This window comes from Cantharellus anzutake (genome assembly GCF_015039405.1).
Source record: "Cantharellus anzutake strain C23 chromosome Unknown EI90scaffold_36, whole genome shotgun sequence".
Classification (NCBI taxonomy): domain Eukaryota; kingdom Fungi; phylum Basidiomycota; class Agaricomycetes; order Cantharellales; family Hydnaceae; genus Cantharellus; species Cantharellus anzutake.
Genome location: NW_024066986.1, coordinates 467,079 through 491,959, shown reverse-complemented (window position 1 = coordinate 491,959; position 24,881 = coordinate 467,079). Strand labels below are relative to the sequence as shown.

General features: G+C 48.2%; 10 protein-coding genes across 10 annotated transcripts; 4 read left to right on the top strand and 6 right to left on the bottom strand.

Moving 5' to 3' along the window:
• Window positions 1-27: 27 nt before the first annotated feature.
• Window positions 28-2,075, top strand: EI90DRAFT_3216936 (actin-like ATPase domain-containing protein; the record flags this gene model as incomplete). The annotated part of the gene is made up of 6 exons (XM_039066461.1): window positions 28-129; window positions 193-389; window positions 453-1,098; window positions 1,155-1,392; window positions 1,451-1,632; window positions 1,685-2,075. 6 exons carry the CDS (start codon window positions 28-30, stop codon window positions 1,775-1,777), a joined length of 1,458 nt encoding a protein of 485 aa, XP_038914223.1. The 3' UTR covers window positions 1,778-2,075.
• Window positions 1,683-3,994, bottom strand: EI90DRAFT_2974435 (uncharacterized protein). The gene is made up of 5 exons (XM_039055809.1): window positions 3,654-3,994; window positions 3,328-3,598; window positions 3,170-3,275; window positions 2,891-3,117; window positions 1,683-2,824 (listed from the first exon to the last, which is right to left on the bottom strand). Exons 1-5 carry the CDS (start codon window positions 3,904-3,906, stop codon window positions 1,879-1,881), a joined length of 1,803 nt encoding a protein of 600 aa, XP_038914222.1. The 5' UTR covers window positions 3,907-3,994; the 3' UTR covers window positions 1,683-1,878.
• EI90DRAFT_3281338 (rab-GTPase-TBC domain-containing protein) lies at window positions 3,665-8,119 on the top strand (the record flags this gene model as incomplete). The annotated part of the gene is made up of 19 exons (XM_039066817.1): window positions 3,665-4,283; window positions 4,343-4,507; window positions 4,563-4,849; window positions 4,902-4,948; window positions 4,996-5,315; window positions 5,366-5,397; window positions 5,450-5,521; window positions 5,579-5,716; window positions 5,785-5,871; window positions 5,978-6,043; window positions 6,095-6,551; window positions 6,601-6,650; window positions 6,701-6,743; window positions 6,792-6,929; window positions 6,981-7,126; window positions 7,174-7,396; window positions 7,456-7,821; window positions 7,886-7,958; window positions 7,983-8,119. The coding sequence occupies exons 1-19, from the start codon at window positions 4,140-4,142 to the stop codon at window positions 8,117-8,119; spliced, it is 2,991 nt and encodes a 996-aa protein (XP_038914221.1). The 5' UTR covers window positions 3,665-4,139.
• Window positions 8,120-8,902: 783 nt separating this feature from the next.
• Window positions 8,903-10,209, bottom strand: EI90DRAFT_3290574 (uncharacterized protein; the record flags this gene model as incomplete). Its single annotated transcript, XM_039067226.1, has 4 exons — window positions 8,903-9,449; window positions 9,506-9,672; window positions 9,718-9,803; window positions 10,026-10,209. The coding sequence occupies 4 exons, from the start codon at window positions 10,207-10,209 to the stop codon at window positions 9,035-9,037; spliced, it is 852 nt and encodes a 283-aa protein (XP_038914220.1). The 3' UTR covers window positions 8,903-9,034.
• Window positions 10,210-10,282: 73 nt separating this feature from the next.
• On the top strand, window positions 10,283-11,338 carry EI90DRAFT_2926117 (HD domain-containing protein; the record flags this gene model as incomplete). Its single annotated transcript, XM_039054906.1, has 8 exons — window positions 10,283-10,366; window positions 10,416-10,452; window positions 10,566-10,653; window positions 10,706-10,808; window positions 10,875-10,949; window positions 11,001-11,043; window positions 11,112-11,141; window positions 11,199-11,338. 8 exons carry the CDS (start codon window positions 10,283-10,285, stop codon window positions 11,336-11,338), a joined length of 600 nt encoding a protein of 199 aa, XP_038914219.1.
• Window positions 11,339-11,414: 76 nt separating this feature from the next.
• On the bottom strand, window positions 11,415-13,872 carry EI90DRAFT_3146160 (bifunctional purine biosynthesis protein ade10; the record flags this gene model as incomplete). The annotated part of the gene is made up of 8 exons (XM_039065387.1): window positions 11,415-11,966; window positions 12,014-12,142; window positions 12,193-12,368; window positions 12,419-12,652; window positions 12,704-13,186; window positions 13,242-13,318; window positions 13,385-13,511; window positions 13,851-13,872. The coding sequence occupies 8 exons, from the start codon at window positions 13,870-13,872 to the stop codon at window positions 11,415-11,417; spliced, it is 1,800 nt and encodes a 599-aa protein (XP_038914218.1).
• Window positions 13,873-14,722: 850 nt separating this feature from the next.
• Window positions 14,723-16,320, top strand: EI90DRAFT_3155776 (Brix-domain-containing protein). The gene is made up of 6 exons (XM_039066013.1): window positions 14,723-14,838; window positions 14,896-15,334; window positions 15,405-15,487; window positions 15,542-15,720; window positions 15,787-16,099; window positions 16,159-16,320. Exons 1-6 carry the CDS (start codon window positions 14,728-14,730, stop codon window positions 16,195-16,197), a joined length of 1,164 nt encoding a protein of 387 aa, XP_038914217.1. The 5' UTR covers window positions 14,723-14,727; the 3' UTR covers window positions 16,198-16,320.
• On the bottom strand, window positions 15,879-17,161 carry EI90DRAFT_3065107 (peptidase C12, ubiquitin carboxyl-terminal hydrolase). The gene is made up of 5 exons (XM_039060852.1): window positions 17,008-17,161; window positions 16,897-16,944; window positions 16,778-16,835; window positions 16,472-16,713; window positions 15,879-16,403 (listed from the first exon to the last, which is right to left on the bottom strand). The coding sequence occupies exons 1-5, from the start codon at window positions 17,119-17,121 to the stop codon at window positions 16,305-16,307; spliced, it is 561 nt and encodes a 186-aa protein (XP_038914216.1). The 5' UTR covers window positions 17,122-17,161; the 3' UTR covers window positions 15,879-16,304.
• Window positions 17,162-20,992: 3,831 nt separating this feature from the next.
• Window positions 20,993-23,030, bottom strand: EI90DRAFT_3065096 (uncharacterized protein). The gene is made up of 10 exons (XM_039060851.1): window positions 22,916-23,030; window positions 22,771-22,879; window positions 22,681-22,702; window positions 22,502-22,621; window positions 21,964-22,007; window positions 21,856-21,896; window positions 21,741-21,792; window positions 21,620-21,673; window positions 21,314-21,516; window positions 20,993-21,245 (listed from the first exon to the last, which is right to left on the bottom strand). Exons 1-10 carry the CDS (start codon window positions 22,958-22,960, stop codon window positions 21,129-21,131), a joined length of 807 nt encoding a protein of 268 aa, XP_038914215.1. The 5' UTR covers window positions 22,961-23,030; the 3' UTR covers window positions 20,993-21,128.
• Window positions 23,031-23,652: 622 nt separating this feature from the next.
• Window positions 23,653-24,219, bottom strand: EI90DRAFT_3065090 (uncharacterized protein). The gene is made up of 3 exons (XM_039060850.1): window positions 23,977-24,219; window positions 23,827-23,913; window positions 23,653-23,806 (listed from the first exon to the last, which is right to left on the bottom strand). The coding sequence occupies exons 2-3, from the start codon at window positions 23,911-23,913 to the stop codon at window positions 23,726-23,728; spliced, it is 168 nt and encodes a 55-aa protein (XP_038914214.1). The 5' UTR covers window positions 23,977-24,219; the 3' UTR covers window positions 23,653-23,725.
• Between the last annotated feature and the right edge of the window lie 662 nt (window positions 24,220-24,881).

Below are 24,881 nucleotides of genomic sequence, written 5' to 3'. Positions count from 1 at the left end.
TTGGAAACAAGTCATAACATTGGAACGATGTCGTTCCGCGAGTCAAGTGTGGTGGTCATCGAATGCGGACAGAATGTCATTCGCGCAGGAAGAGGGATTCACAACTTTCCTCTGCCTCTGCCTTCAGTGGTACGCAAGTTTCGATACAGAAACTCACCGATCAAATCTGCAATTCATGGATTTCATGTACAGGAAATCCGCGCATGCGTTGGACTAAGGAGGGACTCTATGCAAATTGACGGGGACCTCAGCCTGTCTTCCGTCAAGGCTACAAAATACCTCGTAGGGACTTTTTTCGATGAAGCTGAGGCTGCTGGGGAATCCCTGGAAATATTCTGGCCATTTGCACACGATGGAATCCGAGAATGGGCTCAAGCGGAAGCACTCTGGTATGTTATGATTCTCGAAAACTCTGTCTCTATCAAACGTGCACTCACAGTCGTGCTTTTTAGGCGTTATGTGCTATTCACCTCCCTGCAACTGTCTCGTAGCCAAAATGAATACCCAGTCATGCTTTGCGTTCAACCCAATCTTCCAAGGTTGTCATATGAACGATTGGCCCAAATATTCTTCGAACGCTTTAATGCTGCCGCACTGTCTATCTTCGAGCGACCCTTGTTGCAAATGTTCGCAGCGAATTCATTATCTGGAGTAGTCGTGGACATAGGTCAGGACATCACAATGATCGGACCGGTACTAGACAGCGACGTTTATCGCTACGGCTTACGTGCTGTCCCGGTCGGCGCTAAGCAGTGCGAATCATACCTTGTTAATGTGCTTAAAAACAATGCATCACTCATGAGCCAACTCAATACCCCAGTCCCGCTGACCGAGAAGGACCTACATGCTGCTCTCCATCAAATAATACGGGTTGCGACGAAGGAAGGTCTTATACACATTCCTGAGTCTGAAGGAGCAATCATAACTGCCCAAGCACCGCCGGAGGACGAAGGTGCTTTGAGCAACATCGCTGCTGTCTTGGTCGCAGGGAAGGAGAAGGCGGTCATAGAGGCGGCAGGAAACAAGAAGAAGAGTGCGGCTCAAGAGAAGAAAGCTGCTGCATCGGCTGCCGAGAAAGAGCGGCAGGCGCTGGATCTCGTAGACCTTGAAATACTCTACCTTCATTGCCAAACCCCGAGCCTGAAGCCGCTGAGCCTATTGCAGGAGAGCGGACGGTCACCATAACTCTGGGAAAAGAACGACATCGTTTATGTGACCCGTTATTTAATCCGGTTCTTCTCAACCAATTCTTACCACCGGAGCGATGGCTACCAGAGGGTTCGGTAGGCATTGACGAGGCTGTTCGCCTTGCTGTCGCTTCAGTTGACCATCCTCAACGCACACAATTATGGGATGGAATATTCCTCACTGGGGATATGTTGAAAGTCAAAAGTATGTCTCAAGTAGTCTTATCCTTATCCCCTTTCGTGTTCAATGAGTTCTTGACCAGACCTCGAGGCCGCATTATCTTTCCGCCTAACCCGTTTCGCCACCCATGATGCGGAATCACAGTGGCAAGCGCAAGGTCAACCGGCAACTGTGAGCACCCTGAAATTTCCGGCATATTTTGCCGAGTTCCAAGAACGCAGCGACGTCCTTGCGGCTTTCCTAGGTGCTTGCATTGCAGCAAAGGTATATTAATTCCGCATTACTACTTCTAAGCATTGGCCAACACTCCTCGTAGCTAATATTCACTGATTCAACTGGCAAAAATTTCGTATCCAAATCGGACTATGCGGAACACGGCCCAACAGCCATCCGGGATATTATGTTGTAACACCTCCTTCCTGTCAGCCCTAGGTTTACACTTATTATTGTCATACACTATAATGCGGGAACACTAGCGAACAGATTCCCCAAATCACCATTGCTCTCTAATTATACTTTTTTCTTTGGCCTCTTGACTTTGGACGCGCGTTCGGCAGGCGGTAGTACGATTGTCCCACCAGCAGCCTCCCCAAGAAGACTTTCCCCAGTTTCTGCTCCCTTTTCTATCTTCTCCTTCGTCTCCAGGTAAAACATGATGTCTCTGAGCTGCTCCTCGCACTCTTGTAATCTCTTCGAGATGGCATCCTTTTCCTGATCTGCTGCTTCCGCACGTTTCTTTAACGCGCCAATATTCTCCAAAAACCCTGAACTAATCAACTTCTCTTCTTTGAGCTGCGCCTCAAAGTTTCGCGCCGATTGCTGCAGTCGTTCCGCGCGGGCTTCAGCCCTTCTTGCCCGTTCCTCAAGTCTTTTGATGACATTGGGATCGCTAGCTACCACCTCATCTTCCAGCCGCAAAATTCTGTCATGTGCATCGCTGAGGGCACTGGACAATTGGGCCTGTTCTTTCTCATAATACGATCGTTGGCTGTCGAGTTGACTCGTTAACAAGTAACTATATTCGATACCGATGGCTTCAACTTTTTCCGCAGCCAGCGAATCAGCAGGGGTAGGGCCAGTCCTGCCCTGAGAGGTGCCAAAGGAAGGTGCCATCGCAGATGCGCTTGGCAGTTCCACGAGCTTCCCATCGGCGCGATTTTGAATGAGTCTATGAACGTATCCGTCCCCTGCATAATCCCATACACGCTGTGTCTCTAATTCCAATGCGTAAAGATGGGTAGTTTGTGTATAATGCTCAAAAGCATGTGCCTGGCCGTATCGGCCGCATCCTACGTTGCCGCATATTAAGCAAATCCACAGGTTTATCGTCGATGAGCACGATGAGCACATGGATACTGATGCGTTGTCAGCGGGAGGAAACGAGACTAATCGGGACGAATTGGCCTGCCGTGATTTTGTTGTCAACAGCGACTGCGAGTAACGGCACACAGGACACCTGTCACAACAGAATGGAGCTCAGAAACAGCTTTAGATTGGCATGAAGCCGAAACAATGAACTCACCGACTATCACCCCATTTGCTCAAGCACATGCAGTGAAATGAATGGGAGCAAGGAATAGTGACAAGTCCGGTGACAGCGGAGTCCATCCGCTCCAGGCATACCGGACATGTCGGAAGTTCATATATGTCTGTCAAACCCCTGACGGGCGTCTGCAACATTCCACTCAACGAGTTATCTGTAGCATCAATGGTAACGGCAGTAATCCTGACAATATGGCAGCTTTCTGGCTGATAACTTGACCATCAGGAGGAGTCACTATTGTTAAATACTGGTACCGACCTCCAGTGAGTTGAAGAGCCTGCCGTTGTATTCCTGAGCGAACTCCTCTGCATAGTCACGACCCCGAAACCTCAGCAGTGCGACGGACCGGTTCTCCGAAACATCCCTATCATCACGGTCAGGACCTAGACGCAACGACTATAGCGGTTGCTCCTGACCTAATCAATCGAAGGTGTGCTAGCCCTTCTTCAGCAGGCGCGATGAAAGTTAAGAAATCGGAGGGGGTCATGTAGGATGGGACAGCAAGAACGCATAGTATCGTTCCATCATCTTGCGGGGCTGTTGTTTCGGCTGCATTAGGTGACTGTATGTGCCTGAAAAGTCTGATCATTCCCTCCGGCAGAGTTGTAGTCCCAAAGACGATGGATGACGATGTCAATACATTCGCCTCCGTAACTGGATGGAAGGTCGCAGTAAGCGCGTTATGCCCTGTGTGCTATAGTTGAGAGGGTCACAACACTTGTCATCATTCCGATGCGCTCACCTACACCCATACTGGCATTGACTCGTTTGATCGAGTCCTCGCTGTCCTTCTGCTTGTCCAAGGGAGACATCCGAGATCGATGGTGTATATCTGCCCAGTCTACTCGAAGCTTTCCAAAGCGATAATCTTGTGTAGAACGAGAAGTCTCCACAGCCGAGTCAAGAGTTTCAGGTTTGTAAGTGCCGATGTCTGACCAGATATCCGAAAAGCTAGCCTTCGATGATAAAGCTAGAGCGAGCTGGTAGCGAGGCATAGGCTTCCTCAAGAAAGCATAACGCTGTGAAGGAAAGGTGCAGTTATATATATGCGTCAAGCTGGAGAGAGGGTTTGAATGTGGAAACCATCGGTCATCCCCGAATGGGCAGTGTCGCGCCGAAGTAGCAACATTTGACTGATTCCTCGCTTTGGTTCGTACTGTCGCACGCGCACGATTGCTACCCTTGCTATTTCTAGGATTTAGCTTCGTCAGAGGCACGGCGCTCTCACATGACAAGCATCACTTCTCTCCGGAGTCACCGCGAACCTAATGCAACGGACAAGCTCATCGCTCAATTCTCACTCCCAAAGGGATGCGCTCTGAAGATAGACGTCAATTCTGTTGTTACTTTACATGGCCGGGAAGATTCATATGTGAGCAATGTCCACGGTTGTGGAACAATCATTGCATGACTTTCACATCGCGTTTGAAGGCAGGGAGGCTCTATCTATTTCCCCCGTTCCTATGTTTCATGTCCCTTGACCAAAAGTCTGTGAAGTTCACGCTTCCTCTCAGCACCATACGGCGAGTGGAACGGTTGAATTCGCGATCAGGAGTCTTCGCACTCAGCATCATCGTGTGGCACGGAACGAAGATTGTCAGCCCAACTTGTTAGTTACTCGTGATCGAAAACTTAGTAGCTCCCATCCTAGATTATCCAAATCACCTCCCTGCGGCCTGCAGCGGACCAGTTCAGCGCCATGCTTCGGGACGCCCTGAAGGCGGAGTTGCAACAAGGTTCCATGAAGCTCTTGAAGCCATTTGTGAAGACGTTGTACTCTGAAGTGTTGATCCCCCCATCATCTTCCGCAATGGATAAGGAGAGAGAAGATGGTAGCATCATCAAGGATCCTGATGTTCCAGTGGGTATGGAGGCGATGCAAAGTGACTATCATGGGGGACTTGGCTTCGAGTTCAAATTCCCAGGAGATGCAAAGAAGTATGCTCTTGTTACTTCCCACTATAATTCCTAATCTCCACAATATTCCAAGGCTCCGAGAGAGTTCAAAGCTCAAGCTCTGGGCAACGTATCTTCGATGTAAGGGACCCGCCATCCAGCGAACCAGTACTAATGAGCTTACTCAGCTCACGGAAGACATCTTACTCTTCTACGATATCCTCAATGTACTCGTCTAATACAGGTTGGCCTTCCAAATCGTCTTCGTGGAGAACTGTGGGAGACACTGTCTGGCTCGTTGTATCTGAGACTTGCCAACTCCGGTCTCTATGAAAAGCTATTGAAAGACAATGAAGGACGGACAAGCACTAGTACAGAAGATATTGAAAAGGATCTTTCTCGCAGCCTCCCGGAATATCCTGCGTATCAGACCGAAAAAGGGATCGACACATTACGCAAGGTGTTAACGGCGTATAGCTGGAAGAACCCCGAAGTGGGATACTGTCAGGTAGTCCCCGTGGAACTTCAAAGACAAGCTCTAATCATCCCACTGCGTAGGCTATGAATATATTAGCTGCAGCGATCCTGATGTAGGTGGAGCATTAAAAACTGTCAGTATATGTAGTGACTTATGTATGTCAGTTTTATGTCTGAGGAACAAGCGTTCTGGTTACTCGAGGTTCTTTGTGACCGCCTTCTTCCCGGTTACTACAGGTGATTAGCTATCTTGTCTTCTCGTGTGCCTACGAAATATGTGTTTTGCCGTTGTAGCCCGAGCATGTGGGGTACAATTCTGGACCAAAGAGTATTCGAGGCGCTGGTGCACAAGTGTTTACCTTTGATTCATGACCGATTCCATGCGGTGGATGTGCAACTCTCTGTTGCTTCATTGCCATGGTTCTTGAGTCTGTAAGCCCAAGCCGTTGATAGTTGTATTGTCTTCTTCTCATCGCTAACGGTGCATTTGGTCCTTGTAGATTCATTAATTCAATGCCTTTGATCTATGCTTTCCGCATTATTGATTGCTTTTTCGCCATGGGGCCAAAAGTTCTCTTCCAAGTGGGGTGAGAGTCCTGCTTAACTGTGGCTCACCGTCGCTAACCTCTGGTGTAAAGGCTGGGTGAGTAGTTTGATTCGATGGCACTCGTTGCCATCAACTAAAGAGTTAAGGACAGCAATCCTTAAAATCAACGGCCCAGAGCTTCTAGAAATACAAGATGACGGCAGTTTTATCAAGTGAGACTCATTTTATTTCTTCAAAGACTGTTGAATATCGAATTATCCCAGCTTGATGCGGGATTATTTTAATTCCCTTGGGGATTCTGCTCACCCCGATTCTGTGGATCCACGAGTCCGGGCGATTACGAATTTCCAAGAATTACTCCTTGTTTCATTTCGTGAATTTTCCGTGATCACAGAGGAAACCATCGCGGCAGAGCGCAAGCGCTTCCGAACGGAGATTGTCTCTGGTATCGAATCATTTACGAAACGAGCTGCAGTCAGGAATTTAAAAACGCTTGGACATCTTGACAAGGTACAAGCGGGCATGGTCTATGATGTATACTTTCAAGCAATCTGTGACGAACCACCAAACGACGTCAAGAATGTCCCCAATGATCCCGACGAATATAAAGATCCATCGGGGAGACCAGAAACCAGAATTGGGCTCAAGACCTTCAAAGTTTTCCTGAGTCAGGTTGCGTCCTGGGCACGAGATGAAGTAATCGTCTCGAATGGCTTTCAAGTAGGCTCTCGTCCCCTTTCCCATATGTCGCTTTCTGAAGGTCTCCCAGCAACGTGTCAATCGTAATGTAGCCGACCATGAGCTGATTGATCGACTTTTGTACGTCATAAGGCCTCCCTTCCCCACTCAATCCTCAACGGTCATTGTAGCTTTTTTTGGGACTTCTCGCATCGAGGCGCGTTGTCCTTCCAGGTTAATAAACAGCTTTGCATCTGTTCAAACGTCTCAATTTGATTTCAGGACTTAGTTGTCGGCCTCAGCGGGGTCATGTTCAATGACCTTATGGCAAACATCGAATGGTTTTTCACACTTCACGACAAGGACAAAGATGGTGCTCTCACAAAAGACGAGGTTTTGCAGCTCGCGGAGTCCTTGTTGGTTGGTGTTTTTCCTGCCTCTTGTCTTGGACCCGGCTCAAGAACGTTCTAGTTTATATTCCGTCATGAAATAGGTGACACTTACTTGGGTGCCGTCAGCCGCTTCATGACCAACGCGTTCGAGTATGGAGATGCGTTGTCGCCTCAGGTTGAAACGGCTGAAGGAAGTCATAATCTCCCTTATCTCACTCTTCCGACGTAAGGATCGTGAATTTATATTGGAACGACAATCACTCCCTTCATAGATTCCGCATGGTGGTTCTAGCAGACGAGGTTCTCGAATCATTTTTCGATGTAGACCTTTCAGGGTCATTCCGCCTCGAGCCTATTCCTCCGTTGATAGAACAGCAGCAACAAAAGAGTGGTTTTTTGGGAGGGCTAGTTTCAAGTTTCCTCTCAAATGAGGATAACAGGCGTATAATCAACAATGTTGCGGACCAGATCGGAAAAACAATGGGGAAGCATCAGGTAACAAATGGTCAACTGGCGGGCTATATTTTATCGCTGACATTCATCGGGTTCTTCAGGTTGTCCAACGACCGTCCATTGGTAAATACGACAAAACCTACGGGCTACAAGAGCCCAAACCGCGCGAATCCCTCTTAACTCCTTCCATTCGAAACCGTTCTCCCTCCGGATCGTCATTATCACTGGGCACGCCGGAGATAATAATCACGTCAGGCACTGAATCAAAGCAATCTCTGTCCTCTTTATCAATAGACGAGAAGTCCGAAATGCCGATTACTCCGATAGTCAAGCAGCTCACATCAGTTAATGTCATGGAGCGCAAACCGTTCGCAATCGACGAGGCCAAGGACGATGGCAGGATAGATGACGATCTCGATTCCTTGGATGGCGTTGCAGGAGAAGATGACAAGTTAATGATGGATGAAGTAAGTATTTTACTGCATGTTTTTCCTATACAGGGCAGGTGTTGACTGGAACAATCACCATCAGGTTGATGCGTTTTTAGAGGCACATGATTCCGGTTTAACGAATGCCGAGAACGAAGCTGCCAAAGGCATGTGTCGTGCTGGCTTAAGCCCATATACAGCTGACTCGTCCTCTCCCAGACTTACTGACGGCGTCCCCCATATCGTAAATTCCAAACTCGACAACCCCGTACCTATTTCAGATCCGCCTCTCTACAATGCATTGATCAAGGGGAAGTTACATCACATACCCATTTGAGAACTTATCCTGTCAATTCCTTTTTACGTCCAATTGTCAAAGCCTCCTTGCTGGTCGCAGTCGACTCATAATTGTTCCATTCCCGAATTAGCTACACCCAGACCGAGCTATAGTCTAACTTGCATTTCTAGCTTAAGGGAATCGTGAAGGTCACCAAGCTTGTTTCAGCAAAGAACGCCCTTCTTACTGCCTTGCTGATGCACCGCTTTCGGCCGGAGAGGAAGCAGCAATGTCCACAGCCATCGCCACAAGCGCACAGTACGAGCGGCTGAGACCAGAGGCACTTTGCCGACTCCTAACGGCATATTTGAGTTGTTGGCCATCTTAGAATTTCGAGATACGTAAACCTGTGCTCCTGTGCCTGTTGCACTTGAATTGTCTTCCCGCTTAAGGCAGAGTTAATGCCCGTCGAAGATCTTACCGGAAAAAGCTACGCAGCCGTAAAATTTCAATCCATTTCCGATAGATACCTCACTGCAGGAACCGTGGGCCGAAAGGGCGGGTACAGAGTATGCAGTAGCCTTGCTATGTGTGTACACCGCAATGCCGCAACAAGACCCATATTCAAACCTTCCCTTTGGGGCACGCCCGTTTTCAGGCAGAAGGCAGTCTTGATCAAGCACGCCCGTGGTTCTTTTAGAATTTCATGGCCATTTGTCATCTTACCATCAGATACCCCCTATAGAAATCGTGCTCATGTCTTAATCGTATACGCCAGAAGACACTTTGACGAATACCTGGAACATATGTTAAGCAAGACCCGTGACACACGCATTGGCAATGGCACCTCAAAGTTTCGGCATTTTATTGAAAGATGTTATGTTAAGATAAGAGTCGCCCCGACTAAGAGAGCTTTACGAGTCGAGGGCGTTGTCCCTGGGTAGGTGAGTGCCGAGGAGACCCATGCTAACATGATCACGACTTCTTTTCCGGAATGCCGCCACTACCGAAAGCCGAAGCTACTGGTAATAGAGGTGTTGCAGACGAAACAGGTACTTTCGCCAATTTTGGACGCAGCGAAGCCAGACCTGCCCCAATAAGAATTTGAAGCCTGGCCTCCTCAATACCTAGTCTCTTCATATGCCCTTTACATCCAACCAGGACGAATGGTTGCCTTGCATTAGGTGCGATACGGTAAACGTCCTCCGCCGTACGACCGAGGCGAGTTATCACGCTGCTGTGTGATGCCTTGTCTACTTTGGAAAGGACTGGCTGAATTTGGACGTCAGGACGACAATCCTGGCGTGTTCTAGAAAGGAATTCGAGCATTGATTTGTCGTAGTGGTTCATGCCCAGCTCAGCATCGATCAAAAGAAGGATGAGCTTGAGACTGTCAACAACAATCTTTAAGCGAGGCCACATGTTTCCATTCATGGAAAGACATACTTGGATCTTCTCTTGACATATGATTGAAAAAAATCGCCCGTCTCCTCAGTGCCCCTGTCACCGTAGCCTGGGCTATCGACTAGCGTCACCTTCTTTTCCGGAGGGATGAGAGGGCCACCACAAGGGTAGAAATTAAACGCCCGTGTTACTCCCTGATCCCTTTGTTCCTAAGTTACGACTGCAAGAGTATGTATGAATTTTGGGCTACTCACTGCTCTTTTGCCAGTCCGGACAATTTTGCCTCCCAGATTGTCTATTATAGCAGAGATAAAAGTTGACTTTCCAGCATTAGTCCTCCCTGACTCAAAAATTCATAATCGTTAGCCCCTATAATCATCCCATGGCCTCACTCGCCTGTTATGAGGACCTAGAGTGAACAAGGTTAGCCGCAATCGAATTATAAGGTGCACGTTGAACAAGCCTCGGAATATGGAAGTTTTGGCAGCGTTTCAAAAGATACAGCAGTTGAGTCTATAAGAGATTGTTAGACATTCCACAAGCAATCCCGCTGAGCACGTACGAAATTTCGAATAGGTATGGTGGCCCCAATAAGCTGACGGACGAGGTCGAACATAGGGAGATATGTCGGCAGCATTTCCGTGCTCTCTGATTAGCTCCAAGAACTTATTGAGCACTCTAGCAGTATGGGTATTGCCCAGCCCCCCTACCCCCTTGATTGTGGGTGCGTTCCGCGCAAAATTCATCGGGAGCGATGTGGCTGTGTTTTCTCCCACAAGAATCTTTTATTCAGGTCAGGATTGGGGTCATCATTAGGACATGTCACGACGGTCCAACTTTGTTCCTTCTGGAAATGAGGGCGGCGATCGTCTCGCTTTCTTCCATATTTTGGAGCAATTAAAGGTCACTAGTCGATACCAAAGTCGACATTTATCTGATCAGTCCTCGCCAGACTCAGAGGCGCACCGGATGGGTGAATAACAGAGTGAGTGGGAAGGAGTATTTACTATAATGCGTACGAAATTTGCCTCTGTCTACTAGATCACAGATGCTGAAAGGTGACTGTGCGCGAGATTCCTCCTCAAGAGGCAAACTTTTACAGCGACCTCTTTCGCCAGCATCAGTGATCATATGCACAGAATGAGTATATTGGCACTGTGCACCACCGACCAAGGCCTTGATGTATCGAAGTGAGAGGACTAGACATAAACTTTCGCAATATCTTCTGTAACTGCTGCCCAGGTGTGTTATGCTTTCGGTGGTGCACGATCTGGCAGAGGCAATAGTTGGGGACATTGCCCCATCGGATGGAATCCCGTCCGCGGAGAAGAAGAAACTGGAAGCCGTACGCTTTTGTTGCTCCATGCCGTGATAGACATGAAATTGAGATGATTGTGATTGCAATTGGAAGGATGCCATCAGCAGCATGGTTGGTGACATGCTTCATGGGGGCCCTGCCGCACGAAGAATAGAAGCGCTGTGGAATGTTCGTTCTCATGTGCATCTAGGTCATTCGAAATCAACATCAACCACTTAGGAATATGAGGCTGGCGAAACGGCGGAAGCGCGTTTTGTGAAAGGTCAGTCAGCTTTCGATCGTGAATTCATGACGGAATTGAGAAAAAAAAATTGCCATTCTCAATTGTAGATTTAGATCGCGTTGAAATGGCCCTGCAAGGTACCGATTTGTTCGCATGCTTCCTCTGCGCGTTTCCCTAGATTTCCACATCCACAGCTTCGGAGTACGAAAAGAGACATCGTAAAGATCTCCAACCTTTCTTCGACAGTAGCATCTCGAAAATTCAGCATCCCGAGGTTCAGGGCTGGGCCGCGGATCTGATCACTGAGCGTGCATCGCGCGCATCTGAACCTTGAACAGAATTATCCCCATGTTCTTTTCTAAGCATGTTTAATACAAGCGTTGGATCCATTGGATAGTTGTATAAAGTTTTCAATGGTGGAACAACCGCAGGTCGGTGTGGGCAAACACTATCTGGTGCTCGTCAGCAGCCCCGATGCATTCAGCATCCATGACACTTCCTCGTGGAGCGACCAGGTACCTAACACCACTCTTCGCGGCACGGTGCACGTTATCTGGGAATGGGAAGAACGCATCGCTTGAACAGGCGACCTCCTGCAGCTTTTTTGCATGCTCCGCACGTTCCTCGGGTGTCAAAGGTGACGGTAAAGTCTCAAATAGACTCTCCCATTGCGTCTTTTCTCCACCTTCGAGCTCCTCCCCACCAACAAAGAGGTCAATCGCGTTCGCCTTTTCAGCTCGCTTTACACCTGATCTGAAAGGCAGTTCCAGGACACGAGGGTGATGGCGAAGCCACCAGTTGTCCGCCTTCCCACCAGCTAATCTAGTGCAGTGAATTCTCGATTGTTGCCCGGCGCCAAGACCGATTATGGATCCACGCAGCGCATACGCCACACTGTTGGACTGAGTGTACTTGAGGGAAAGAGTAGCCACGATCAAATCGACAATTGCAGACTCAGGAAGCTAGTACGAACATCAGCAAAGTTCGAAAGGGAACTGCGACGGCTCACGTTTTTATTCTTGGTGACGATGTCTTTGAACAAGGATCTGTCTACCTTAGCGTCATTGCGATTCTGCTGCAATGATACGCCATAGACTTGACGCGTCTCGAGCCTCTCTGGGACAAATGATGGATCCATCTTGGCGAAATGCGTTAATCTTGTCTTGACACAAGATAAATCCGGTTTACCTCAAGGACGCAGTACTTTCCTGCCTTCTTCTTTTTCAGCACTTCGAGCGCCTCGACAGAGTAGCCAGGAGCTATGATGCCGTCTGAAACTTCTCGTGATATTATCTTTGCAGTTGCTAGATCACAAGGTGCCGACAGTGCAATGAAGTCTCCGAAAGATGACATGCGATCAGCTCCTGCTCAGGCAATGTTGAGTAATGCTGCAAATTCATAACAAGCAATCTACCTCTAGCGCGTGCATAGGCGGCAGCTAATGGTGTTAATGGTTCCTTCAAGTCATCAACACCATAAACTTTCTTCTCGGTTTCATCGAGCTCGACGCCAACAGCAGCGCCAGCGGGGGAAACATGTTTAAAGGAGGCTGCGGCTGGAAGAGCCAATGCCTCGCTCAGTTCCTTAACGAGCGCATATGAATTAAGCGCATCGAGCAAGTTGATGTAGCCCGGTGCTCCGGATAGAACTAGGATGAATGGGTAAGTCCCGTCTCAACCGAAGGACGACATCGCCTCGCCTTTGAAAGGAAGTTCTCCCGTATTTACGAATGCTTGGGCCGGTTTTTGATGTGGGTTAGCTCCATATCGTAAAGATAACTTCTGAATAGATCCAGATGGATGAGAACCTCCTGAAGCATACTTTTCACGGAAATAGTCACTGATCGCAGAATCGTATGCGGCAGTGACTTCGAAAGCCTTAAGGGCAAGCTTCTTTCGTAAATCTGAAGCTACATTCCCTTTACCCTCGATCCATGCCCGTAGAAAGTCGTCATAATCACGAGGATCGGATAAGATGTTGACACGGTCGTGGTTTTTAGCCGCAGCCCGAAGTAGAGTGACGCCTCCAATGTCTATCTCCTCAACGGCTTGTTCTAGTGTACACCCTTCTCGCGCTATGGTTTCCGAGAATGGGTACAGATTGCACACTACAATCGAAATCTGAGAGATGTTTCGGTCTTCCAAATCCTTGAGATCAGATGGAATATTCCGTGCCAAGATCCCTTCACAGTAAAATTTGCTGCGATCCGTTTGAACGTAATGCATGCAAGAGCTCACCTCCATGAACGGCGGGGTGCAAGGTTTTGACGCGGCCTCCCAACATCTCAGGTGCCTTCGTGACGTCCGAGACTTCTCTACGGATTCATCGCTAATGAGTTTCACTGAAGGGTATGGCAGGTAGGGCACGAGGCCCCCCATACTGGATTGGAATGCCAGCATCACGAATCTTTTTCGCCGTGCCCCCCGATCCAACCAAGCTGACTCCAGCAGAATGGAGGCCACTTGCAAGTTCAAGCAGATGGGTTTTGTCGTAAACAGAGAGCAAGGCTGTCGCTACGCAGTTAAGATGCTAATTTTCACATATAGTACGATGAACGACTCGCCGATGGGTGTCGACATATTTGCCTCAAAACTTTGGGTTGGCTCGATCGCACTTATCGGACAAAACCGGCGCATATATGACTCATATTCAGCGAAAACGATGATCCAGGAATAGCTTGAGTGCGGCAAGGTGGATGAGGATATCATGATGTATTACAGGGAACTAGCAAGTAACAATCAGCACAACATACGAGAGAACCTTCACCGTAACTTTTGCGCCTCAAAGAAACGCTATCCCAAACAGAATATGAGCTAAAGATTCACCGACAGAGTACGTTCACTTACCCGAAGATGTTTCAATTGCCATGTGCAGGTGGCGACGAGCACGATGACCTGTATTATCACGTACCACACCACTCGAGCATTAGTAGATTCACTTAAATTTCGATAGGCAATTTCTCTCTCTCTCTGGTACTGTTGCTCCCGCCGAATGCCTCGTAATCGTTCATTAAGATCCCGTATTTTTGCTGCTACTTCGCCAATGTGGGAACGGTCGTGCTCTGGATCAGCTTTGACAGCCCCTACAACGATATCCAGGTACAGTTTGATATGACGACTGGTAAACCACCCAGCGGTGTAGTTGGTGGAGAGGCAAATAATATGGTCTCCAGACTCATGGGACGTGAAAGTAAATTTTCCATCGGGGGGTCCAGTGGTCTTCACTACGGTATGATCAGTGGATGCCTCCTAGAGAATTATTTTCATATCCAGTCAAAAAGTTGATGTGACCTGGCGCTATTGACACGGAGCACTCACCTCAACCTCAACCGCTATTCCCAAGTTATCGTTGTTTTTGTATATAGAAAGGGACTCATCCCATTCTAGTGCTCTGTAGTGGCCTAATATTGAAAGAACGGTTCCATTGACCAGGGGTTGGGAAACACATGAGGTTGCACCACTGACCCTCGACAACAGTGTCCGTTGGTAATTCTTCCACAAAACAACGTTTTTCCTCCGCATCAAGATAGAAATGGAGCGCATGACTGTAGGATGCTAAAACCAAGAAGGAGAGTTGGACCAGCCTAATCCAATGCATCGAATGCGTTCGAGTTCAAGCTTCCTGCGAGACGGCAGGTTCCGGTTGAATTGGATTTCCTTTGCGAAACGTCTAAAATTTCATCTCGACATAATGGCCCCCGATATCTCATCTGTAAAGAACAAGATGAGGCGTGGAGAGCTCTATCAGAAGCAAAAGAGGGAGAAAATGCAAGAGAAGCTTAAGAAGCGCATAGCACGAGCAAAGGCCGAACGAAATGACCCTGAGGCAAAGAAAGCATGTCGTTTCATTAGCTTGAGCACCATCTCTTTATTCACAGAGGATTTCTTGTAGAGACGATTGGCCATTAATGTTCCTAAAACCCTCGATAACATGCGAGAGCATGATCCCTCTATGCTCCAGCCCATTTCTCGGCCACTACCATCCACATCAGCCTCTACCTCCTCTGCGACGGAGGAAACTCCCAACCCCCCCGAAGACTTGCCAGCGGTGGACGAGGAATATGATCTCGACATATCTACTGACCCATTCACTTCTTACTTTTCGGGCGAAGTAAACTCAGACACTCCTCCAAAAGTTCTCATCACTACATCCAGTAAAGCCACCAAAGTCACTTATGAATTTTGCGAAGAACTTGTCAGTGTTGTTCCTGGAGCTGAATTTATCAGACGAAAGCAGAATCAAGGATTTGAGATCGGGAGGATTACTGGTTGGGCTGCGGGGCGGGGCTACAGTTCATTAATTGTTGTCAATGAGGATAGGAAGAAGTCTAGTAAGTAGGTTCTCCTTACACGGGTGATGCCTCCGGGTTTTCCTGATAAGCCCTCTCTCCCCTTACGTAGACGCACTCGTAATGATTCATCTCCCACATGGACCAACAGCACAATTCAGGCTGACATCCGTGCAGCTAACGCAGGAGATTTCTGTGAGTTGAGCGTTCCGCCCGTCCACACTGAATCCGATCTATTTCCTGTTTCAGGGTCGTGCCCGACCTAGCCCTCATTATCCTGAACTCATCTTAAATGGGTTTGTCACACGGCTCGGCCACGTCGTTGGCCGCATGTTCCAGACATTATTTCCGCCGTTACCAGAGTTTGAGGGCCGACAAGTCGTTACGCTACACAATCAGCGAGACTTCCTATTTTTCCGACGCCACAGGTATGTTTTTTTTGCTTCGTTTCTTTTCTCACTTCAAATGAATGACGTTTCTAATTTACTGTTTAGATACATGTTCGCTTCAGCGGACAAAGCTAAATTACAGGAAATTGGACCTCGTTTTACGCTCAAGTTGCGCTACATCAAAAAGGGGACGCCTGCAGTCAAGCAGCTTGGGGCCGTACCACCACCGCTCCAGTTCGACGTCGATGCAGAAGATGAGGATGATAAGGAGGAAGTTCCTGCCTCAAACGAGGATACAACGCCCGGTCGGGTGGACGAAACGACGCAGATGGAGGAAATGGTTGCTCCGATCGCTCCCGCAGCACCACAGGCACCCAGTCAGCTTGCTAAGGACGAGGAGTATGTCTGGAAGTGGAAGGTAACCTTAATGTTCTTCCTTCAGAAGGACAGATTTCTCATTTACTGCTCATCCTCCAGCCGAAGTTGGAGGTTACAAGACGGACGTTCTTCCTATGATTCACATTACATCCAGAATTACGCTCCCCCCCCGCTCCAAGTTTCTGTACAGGCATCATTAGTTTTACAACATTATCATTCTGACAGCCATGGTGACCACCATTTTTTCATGGATTGAAATCCGGATTCGGACCTAGTGAAATCAACCCAAAACTATGTGAAGTTGAATGTGCTATATACTTCTGCCGCACCACCTGGGCAACGTCCTGCGGTTTTACACAAGCATTAAAAATGCCAAGGGCATAAAGTGGAAGAATTATAGATTTTTGCTCACTTTCAATAGGTCTTCGCTCTTCCCAAGATCGATTGGGCTTCGTCTCCTCCCATCCAGCTCCACTAGGCGCCGCTCACTGGGCGTGACGGCCGATGGTACCTGAACGAAGGCAACGAAGTGAAGGTCGCTATCGTCATCCGATGAAGGGACAGCACTTTGTCCAAGACTTGCGGCATCTACATGGGCTTCTGCGAAGAGCTTAGTGTTTTCCAGTGCCTCGGCTCTTGCATGCGGGTCCAGCACTAGAGAGAGAGGGAAAAATGGAAAAAATGGTGGTGGTGTTTTTCTATTCATGCGTTGGCTTACGGGCTATTTCTTCAATGAACTTGGCCAATGGACTGGTTGGAGCAATGGTCGCATCTGACTAGGTAAGGGAACATTAATTGTGTCAAGATTACATCATGGTGGAGCAGAAAGGACCATACGTTGGCGAGAGCGTGTAACAACGCTATAGTCCCACAAGCATTTGGAATCTATATGTTTGACGTGGTGTCAGCTTTGGGCTTAAACATAGCCTATTAATTCATGTTCATCACCGTTTGCTTGATGAAGATGACGCTAGGGTCAATCTCATGCTGACCCTCCTTTTCGATCTTTTCGTCCTCTTCGTTCCTGAGATCCTGAAGCTTTTCGGTGATCGGGAAGACCATAATGATGGCCTTCACTGGCTGTGGTACCAGCGTGTAAAGCTGAAATAGAGCTTTTTCATCAGCGGCGTTGGATTCTACTGGAATTGAATGGGGGAAGTGTAGATACTGTACCGCTGGATCAAGCCCGTAAATATCTTCGAAACAATTGACTTTCGTCGAAAGCCCCAATTTAGATGACCACTATGAAATTTCTGGATAAGAGGCTCGAATGGATTTTATGATGAAGCATGTACCGAGTTCAAAACCTATAAACGACATTAGCGCGGCTTCAACCCAATGTTGATCGATAAACAAGGAAAGTTATTAGAACGGACCTCAGGGTTGCTCTCCAATGGAACCCAACGTCCGATTTTAACATCTTTTGTGTTCTTCGCCATGGATGACTTGGTGGTGGTCAAGTTCTCTCCTTTTGTCAGATCACGTGCGGAAGATAGCCCGAATCGACGTTCAGACGCTCCACTGGGTTATTGCCATTCGCACCCCTCACCACGATGGCCTCTGTGCGTGACGTCGTTCGGCCATTGTGAACCCACCCGCTCAATCAACATCACAGTCCAAGTTTCCCCCACAGATCTCATCCATCGCCAGGCAACATTCCAGAAGAATCGGTGCTAAGGTGAAGCGTGAAAGTGCGAACCAAGTGAGAGCGTGGGAAAGTGAAACCCTGACCGAACTGACTCGCAACCAATCAGCACCCCAAAAAAGATGGAGGAGGTCTGATTTGAACAGACGCATTCGATGTTAGCATAATAGCAAACTGAAAGTATCCAGCTACTCCCCCACACCGTTTTCGCTACTTTCAGCCAATTGCATAAGCACTGTATGTTACTTACATAGGAGTGCATTCAACATAGCGCCCTGTCGGTGCCTCACCCTCGTTGCGACTTGCAAGAGACTGCGCAGCAACATCCATTCCACACTGAGATGTCCGGGACTTCCTTTGCAACGGTTACGAACGTTGTGGGAGGTGGCTAGGTACATTGAGCATTCCCATTATCACCGAGGACCATTTCTTCAGATCAGAACTCCATCCGTTCCCCACCTGCATACCCATTCTAGCATGATACGGCGATGGCTTCGCCGCAAAATCGAACTCAAAGTGAGGTCGAGAGGTCAAAGTCTGCAGCGCTCAAGATGAGAGTGATGTTGAGCTGTTGTGTACGTAGACACCACCTGAGTGAAGACAGCGGGAAAGTTGCTAGGTGAGGACACAACGTCAAACCCCAAAGTCCGCTCTAAAGCCAGCGAATGAGGAGGCCGGAAATGCGAGGCGAGTCAGAGAAAGGCAGGCGACCAATCAGAACGCCTCGATCGTAACTCGCCCCAGCTTTTAGAAAAGCAATCCGTGGCGAAGACGATGCGTCGAACAACAAAGCAGTTATTGAGTATCACGAGGCGAAGGAACATCTCAAGCGGATCCTTCATATCGTCTTTCCGCTAACAAAATCCAAGCCAGTTCGAAGACCAGTATAGTACCTATTCGGGATGATCCCTTCTCTCTGAACCGATTCCACGTTGTAGTGGCGATAGCTGCGGCAGCATACCGCTACAGTTTAGCCTTGAAAGTGCTCGGTGATCGGAACAGGAAATAATTGTTTCATCAAAGGGATCCATATTTCGCCTCCACTCTGTACATTTCATCAAGATCGAGACGAGAATGGAAGTAATCTACTCACTTTCTGGAAGCACATCGTACTGGTTCATTATTTGCTGCTCGTCTGCGTGATACCCTGAAAGCAATTAGAGGACAGCGTCGTGACACGTCATGAGGGTAATAGGGTAATCTGTGTTTGTCGGTAGGTTTACCAAAACCTTGCGTACCCTTTTCAGGATTATTTCAGTGGCTGAGGGTCTGACTAAAGACTCACGCGGCAAATTGAGAAGGGTGTCATCTCCTTTTTGTGGCGACAGTCAGTGCCCGTAGACCCGACCTTTGGCAACGAGTTAATTTGCTTTTACGGGTGAGCCGGACTCCACCTAATCCTAGGGGGAAGCAAGGAAGGATAAATTAAATAGGCCATAACCTGAATGATTTGGGTAAATGCCACCAAAAAGTTCAGATGAGGTCCCCACACTAACCGAATGCAACACCAGGATAAATCAGATGTCCCCAGGAATGACCTGATAACTCGAGTCGCTCTCGACACTGGAGTTATAGATCTGGAACCGCCCATCCAGCGGCTGAATAGATTACCGAAAAGAGTGTTAATGAGGTTTGGGACGACGTAAATCATACAGAGGCGTCGGCGATCCTTAATCGCTTTGTAGTTTCAGCCAGCAAATCCGTCTGCGAAGATTTTCTGAGATTGTCGGGGTGGAAATATCATGGATTCCATTAGGGAAGACGACTTGAAGTAAATCGCGAATACTTTATGGTAAGCGAGATTGCAACCTTGTTCATAACGTCAATCGCGAGAATCAATATGAGCCCACCTGTTTAATTTAGGGAGTACCTAGCCGATACAGGACTCCGAGAAGGCATTTGATAGCCCTAAGAGTAGGGTTGTGATCTGCTGCAATCACATCCTATTCGAGACTTTCTGCATAGTGTGTTCCTGCCCTCGTTGCTTTGGCTAGTTTTCCCTGCTGCCTCGCGCAGGTTTCAGCTGCCTCCAAACTTTAAACTGCACTCATTCAGGTTCATCTAAAAAGCAGCGAATAAGGAATAGTTGTCAATCCCGACTAAAGTCGTCATACCTCAAGCTCTGAGAGATTCAGTCTTCATTAAAGTGCTCGAATGTTCACATTGTCGAACATAGTGACTTGCACCTAGCGCCGCCTTGACTCCTGCGCCAAGAATAATGAGATATCGGCAACGCGCAACATAACGCGTTCAAGTTACCTTTCCCCATCAGATGGAAAGGCGAAGAAGATTGGGCAAAACCCCGTTAACACCTCATAGCCATTGTGAATCGATGCTACAGGCATCACACACGCACATTGCATTAGGGAGGCCATCATTAAAAATAGTATCTAGTAGCAGACTCGAGGTCAGAGAGTGGTAGAAGAGGGATTGTTCATCAGTGATGGCGGGAAGCGCCGGAGGTGTTTATACTTGTTTGACAGCCTCGCCTGATTCAGCACACACACACAGAACGGCTTGGGATTGGCAAAATTTGTGCAGGGTGGTTATCTACCCTTGATCCTGGTATCCAACATCGTAACTTGTCGTGCGCCACTCAAACACGGGCGCGATGAACCCCGATTGACTATTACGACGACTCATGGCTTGCTATCCGTAAATGCGCTATTTTGTGCCCACCGCGATCGGTGCGACTGGCTACATATTCGCGACCCTTACTGCCGATAGTTCATCTTCCCGTCCCCAATGCCTCTCATCGATCGTTGAAGTCTTAGGGTGCCTTTCTCACAATCACTTAGCTCTTTCTTAGCGACGTCGGGCTAACATGCGGCCGGAGCACGTAAACATTATTCCACCCAATCCTGAGCCAAGACTGAGGTTCACATCACTCAACTTATGTCTCGCATGGAAAGTATTGAGTAGCGTCGATGAGGTTGATTCTTCGACACATCAGCCAGAAAGCCCACCGTATTCGTCCCATTTTGTAATTCTGATTGTTATGACCGAGCGATACATTGAAGCTAGCAAGGAGCTTGGGGTCTAACTGCGGCCGTGTTCATCCGGGATGTTGTGCGCGGTATGAATCGAAGGAGCGTAGGAGGAGGATACATATGCGCGCGGGGTGAGGTGCGTGGCTATCATGCCACCGGCCACGATCTATTCGGGATTCCGGAAGTCGAGTGATGTCGAACCCACTCTAGACATCGGTCCCTCCGTGCCGCCTCCTCTCCCTCGTCGCGCTCTTCATGTTCCTCCTCGTCCTCTTCTCCCTCTTCTCTCCTCTTCTTCCTTCTTCTTCCTCTTCTTCTTCCTCCGCATCCATAGGCACATCCGTATCCATTACTCGCGTCGCACAAAAGTAACCCCACGTTGAGAAGAGCCTTGCTGACGGAGAAGTGATCGCTTGGCCAAGACAGTCAGTTCCTTACAACCGACGCGTTACGAGTGATTCACCTTGTATAATCGATCTCAACCATTCATCCACCCATTGTGGATGATGTCCCGCTTGGAGAAGGACAATCCTCAGCGCCTGAGCCAGCCGCTGAGATGCATTGTGGAAATCATCACATTAGTAAAAATGTAGTTCCAGGAATTGATTGCTCAACCTACCACAACGTTTTCTTGCATCAATCCCCCGATGAACTCACTGGCTTCCCCCAGATATTGGGTTTCTGCCATAGCCCATGAACCTACCGGGATGTTGATGACGAACGACTCCTCAATTTCGAGTTGAGGATGCCATTCCATCAACCCTCGCAGGTTGTCGATGGCTCTGATATCCGATCCGTTGCCTTGGATCGTGTTTTCTACCACTGAAGCAAACATGTCAAAGGCAACTGAGGGAAAATAAAGCCAGAGAATTTACCCTCAAACAGCTGCGCTAGGTAGTTACCGATGAGTGCACTGTTTGCTGACGCGATTGCGGTACCGTCAGCTGCAGTGGGCTCTCCACTATTAGTAATATGCCCCCTAAAATTGCGCACCGCTAAGCTCCACACTGGAAACTAATTGCACTGCGAGTTTGCTCCGGACATACCTGGTTTGAGACACTGGGCCATTTGATCCACGAAGTGGAGGTAATTCGTGATCTATTCATGAAACATGTTATTTTAGAACAGAGCAGTCGGCAATAAAGGTTATGGTTAACTCACCCCTAGAAAGCATGACCTGGCATGCACGACATCAAATTTACCTAAAGCGCCAAAACAAGTTAGCGGCCCATCCAGCGCATACCCAACAAACCAGAATGAAGAACCTACCGTAGTAGTGGTCTAACGGTTGATTGACGTCATAGAATTCGAACCTGTGAGTTCAACACCTCAGAACTCGTCGATATCGCAACCGGGTCAGAAATATCATCGACACGAACCGGCAATTCAGGGGCATTCGCTCCCTAGGTTCATGTGAGCATTGAATATTGTTTACTCCCGGTGGATCCTGGCGAGGCTTACCTGATGAATCCGGGCGCGAGATCGATCCCCACGACCTGGTGTGCCGCACATGGACATTGTAGATCAGTCGAATATTGTAATCATGAAAAGATGAACAACAACCTTTGCATGAGGGAATTCCTAGATACGATTCCAAGAATGGGTGTCATGTGGTAACTGAGTTATTATGGATGATGCAGGTGTGCGCGCTACATACCAAGGCCATTTCAATCACCCTTCATCCATCGATCAGAATCAGAACTTCCAACCATCATTAGTATATGCACTAACCATTCTCCCCCTCCACATCCTGAGGGGTTTCTCAGCATTGTTCCGGAAGTGAGAGATATATAATAAAGCGGCGGACGTACCACAATCCAGGATGGATTTCTCCTCCCCTTCCTCGTCCGCCAGCAGGTTATCGACGGCTGTTGAAGCTTGATAGAGCCCACCTAGACAGATCTTGTGGATCTTGTGTAGGTCCGCTCTAGGATATCGCGATTCGGGAATGAGGTATATTACGGGCCTCAAAAGAAATGAACCCACAGCCTATCCCATTCCTCCTCATCTACCATATATCATATGAGTACATTGTTCGTCCACAGTCCTTCTATTGTCATTGCGCGACCAACTCACCTGCCGGGAGAGGATATAGTTCACTGGTACTATTGTACCTCCTCCCATTGCGAACGACGAAGAATCTTTCTTCATCGGCTTCAGAATCATAAGGATGAACAGAACACCGCTCCCCTCATCTTCTGATTCTACCTCGTCTGCGGACAGAGGTGTTTGTTGTGTAAATCGCAGGGCGGACCACGGAAATCATCGATCCTCCATGGTCCGACGACCCTGGATTCCCCAGAGCTCTTCGTCCTCGTCCATGATGTTGAGTCCCAGAAGAGATTTTGAGCGGAAACAAAAAAAAAAATGATCAATATTTGAGAGATCAGTTGTGGACCCTGAGCAATATCGACCGCTGTCACAGTTTCCCATTATTGGTACGCAGGATCGGTTATTCCCTCTCCTCTCTGTTCCAATAGAGGCTAGTGACCCTACCTCTCCTCCCAGTTACAAGGGCGCCTCCATCATGACCCGCGCCAACCCGGCTCTGGTAGGCAGAAGTGCGTCTCCTACTGATTCCTATTCAGCAACCTTCCCAATGGTTTCACTCCTTCGCCCGTACCATCAGCCGGAGTGCCAGTACGCTCACTGCAGTATATTACGCGCAACCACCAGTTTAAAAACTATTGCATTGCAGTTCGCCCCCAAACCCATATGCATATCATGACAAAGTGATCGCCGATGTTGTACTCAATAAACTTCAACTATCGTAAAGACGTTTTCCGACGCCGCCAAATTCACGCACGGTCGCCGCAAGGTACATTCAACGCGTACAACTTTGACGTCAGAGCGAGGTGTGAGCTCGATACGGACTTTTTTTTTGCGCGTTCCATCCCTAAAACGAGAAACTTATGAATGTGGCTCGTTAATACCAACTCATACCACTCACTTGTTATCCCCTCGTTTCATACTTATTGCTCTTCCCTTTACCTCTAAATCATTGTACGTACGTACTTTTGCTGCGAAGTTGTTAACAGTTTTCATCGGACGCGCACGGTTGCTGAGGAACAACTGGCGATTTATAACAAGAATTGAGATAGTACGGGAGAATCTAAGATATCCATAAAGTACGGCGGATGCGCTGTTCAGCGACGCCCTGCCGCTCCTCTTTATGTGACGAAAGATGATCATGGATAAATAAAGCGTGTGTACTTGCATGCGTCCGTTTTAATCACATAGGTCAGAACAAATTTCCGGCGATCGTTAGCAATATGCACTCACCCATTCCCTGCCGCCGCCGCCGCCACACCCCTAGGACTGTTCTGGACGGCAATGGCGATATATCATACCTAAGCGCGCGCGCGCGGTAGTCGTACTACCACAGTACAAGATGGATTTCTCCCCCCGCGTCCTTTGTAGGCCTTCCTCGGTTGACCCATGCCGGACGTTGCCAGTGTGGACGAAAAAAAAAAAAAAAGGTCTTTTGCACTTGCGACTGATTAGAGGTAACAGAGCCTTCGGCTACGCGATTGGGGGCGTTGTATCAGTTCCCCCTGTTTAGGTGTGTGTCTGTGTGTTGTTAGGTAAGTGAAAAGTTGACGTCGGATACCGCAATGTGACATTTTCCTATAAACAGTTCTAGTAGATCGTTTAGTATTTCAGGTCCGCGCAAATTAAGTGATGCACACCAGGTAGTCATCGAGATGTCTGGCGCCTTTCAGTGCTCAAACTTCACGAGCGTCCAGCAGAAGAATACTTGCACGGGGCAATGAGACATAGTACAGGAGGAACCGAAGGATCTAGTCACTACTGTGAAGAATCGATCATCGATCGCGGAGACGACTCCAGTGATGTCAAAGTTCGCATTCACAGGGAGGTTTCATTGTGTCAGCGGGGGTGTCTGGTTTGAATAGATAGCGTGGATGACGCCGTCGCGATTGTCATCCATCAACGCGGAATAGAGGTCAGCGCGTTACCAATGTACAAATCGAATGACACAGCTAGAACGTCAACGTCTGTATCGGTCCGAACCTGAGTCAGGGATCAAAGTGTGAACATATCCATGATAAAAAGAAACCATGTAACCAGCCCAAGTTCTCAATCTTGTTCAATTGCAGCTTTCCGAGTCGTCGTTGAAGCACACACACCAGGATCAAAAGACATAGAAGACAATCTCAGTGTAGAAT

Bases quoted from the DNA above. Each gene is read 5' to 3' on its own strand.
- EI90DRAFT_2974435 (XM_039055809.1), bottom strand. From the start codon at position 3,906: ATGCCTCGCTACCAGCTCGCTCTAGCTTTATCATCGAAGGCTAGCTTT. The intron at 3,118-3,169 runs GTCGGTACCAGT...TCAAGTTATCAG, and splicing joins GGCTCTTCAACTCACTGGAG to CCAGAAAGCTGCCATATTGT. The intron at 2,825-2,890 runs GTGAGTTCATTG...CTGTTGTGACAG, and splicing joins AGCAAATGGGGTGATAGTCG to GTGTCCTGTGTGCCGTTACT.
- EI90DRAFT_3155776 (XM_039066013.1), top strand. From the start codon at position 14,728: ATGAGGCGTGGAGAGCTCTATCAGAAGCAAAAGAGGGAGAAAATGCAA. The intron at 15,488-15,541 runs GTGAGTTGAGCG...TTCCTGTTTCAG, and splicing joins AGCTAACGCAGGAGATTTCT to GGTCGTGCCCGACCTAGCCC. The intron at 16,100-16,158 runs GTAACCTTAATG...CTCATCCTCCAG, and splicing joins AGTATGTCTGGAAGTGGAAG to CCGAAGTTGGAGGTTACAAG.
- EI90DRAFT_3065107 (XM_039060852.1), bottom strand. From the start codon at position 17,121: ATGGTCTTCCCGATCACCGAAAAGCTTCAGGATCTCAGGAACGAAGAG. The intron at 16,945-17,007 runs GTGATGAACATG...TCAAACATATAG, and splicing joins TCATCTTCATCAAGCAAACG to ATTCCAAATGCTTGTGGGAC. The intron at 16,714-16,777 runs GTAAGCCAACGC...CTCTCTCTCTAG, and splicing joins GTTCATTGAAGAAATAGCCC to TGCTGGACCCGCATGCAAGA.
- EI90DRAFT_3065096 (XM_039060851.1), bottom strand. From the start codon at position 22,960: ATGATTTCCGTGGTCCGCCCTGCGATTTACACAACAAACACCTCT. The intron at 22,008-22,501 runs GTCCGCCGCTTT...TTGAACTCACAG, and splicing joins TCCATCCTGGATTGTGGTAC to GTTCGAATTCTATGACGTCA. The intron at 21,674-21,740 runs GTATGTCCGGAG...GCGCAATTTTAG, and splicing joins GGCCCAGTGTCTCAAACCAG to GGGGCATATTACTAATAGTG.
- EI90DRAFT_3065090 (XM_039060850.1), bottom strand. From the start codon at position 23,913: ATGCAAGTACACACGCTTTATTTATCCATGATCATCTTTCGTCACATA.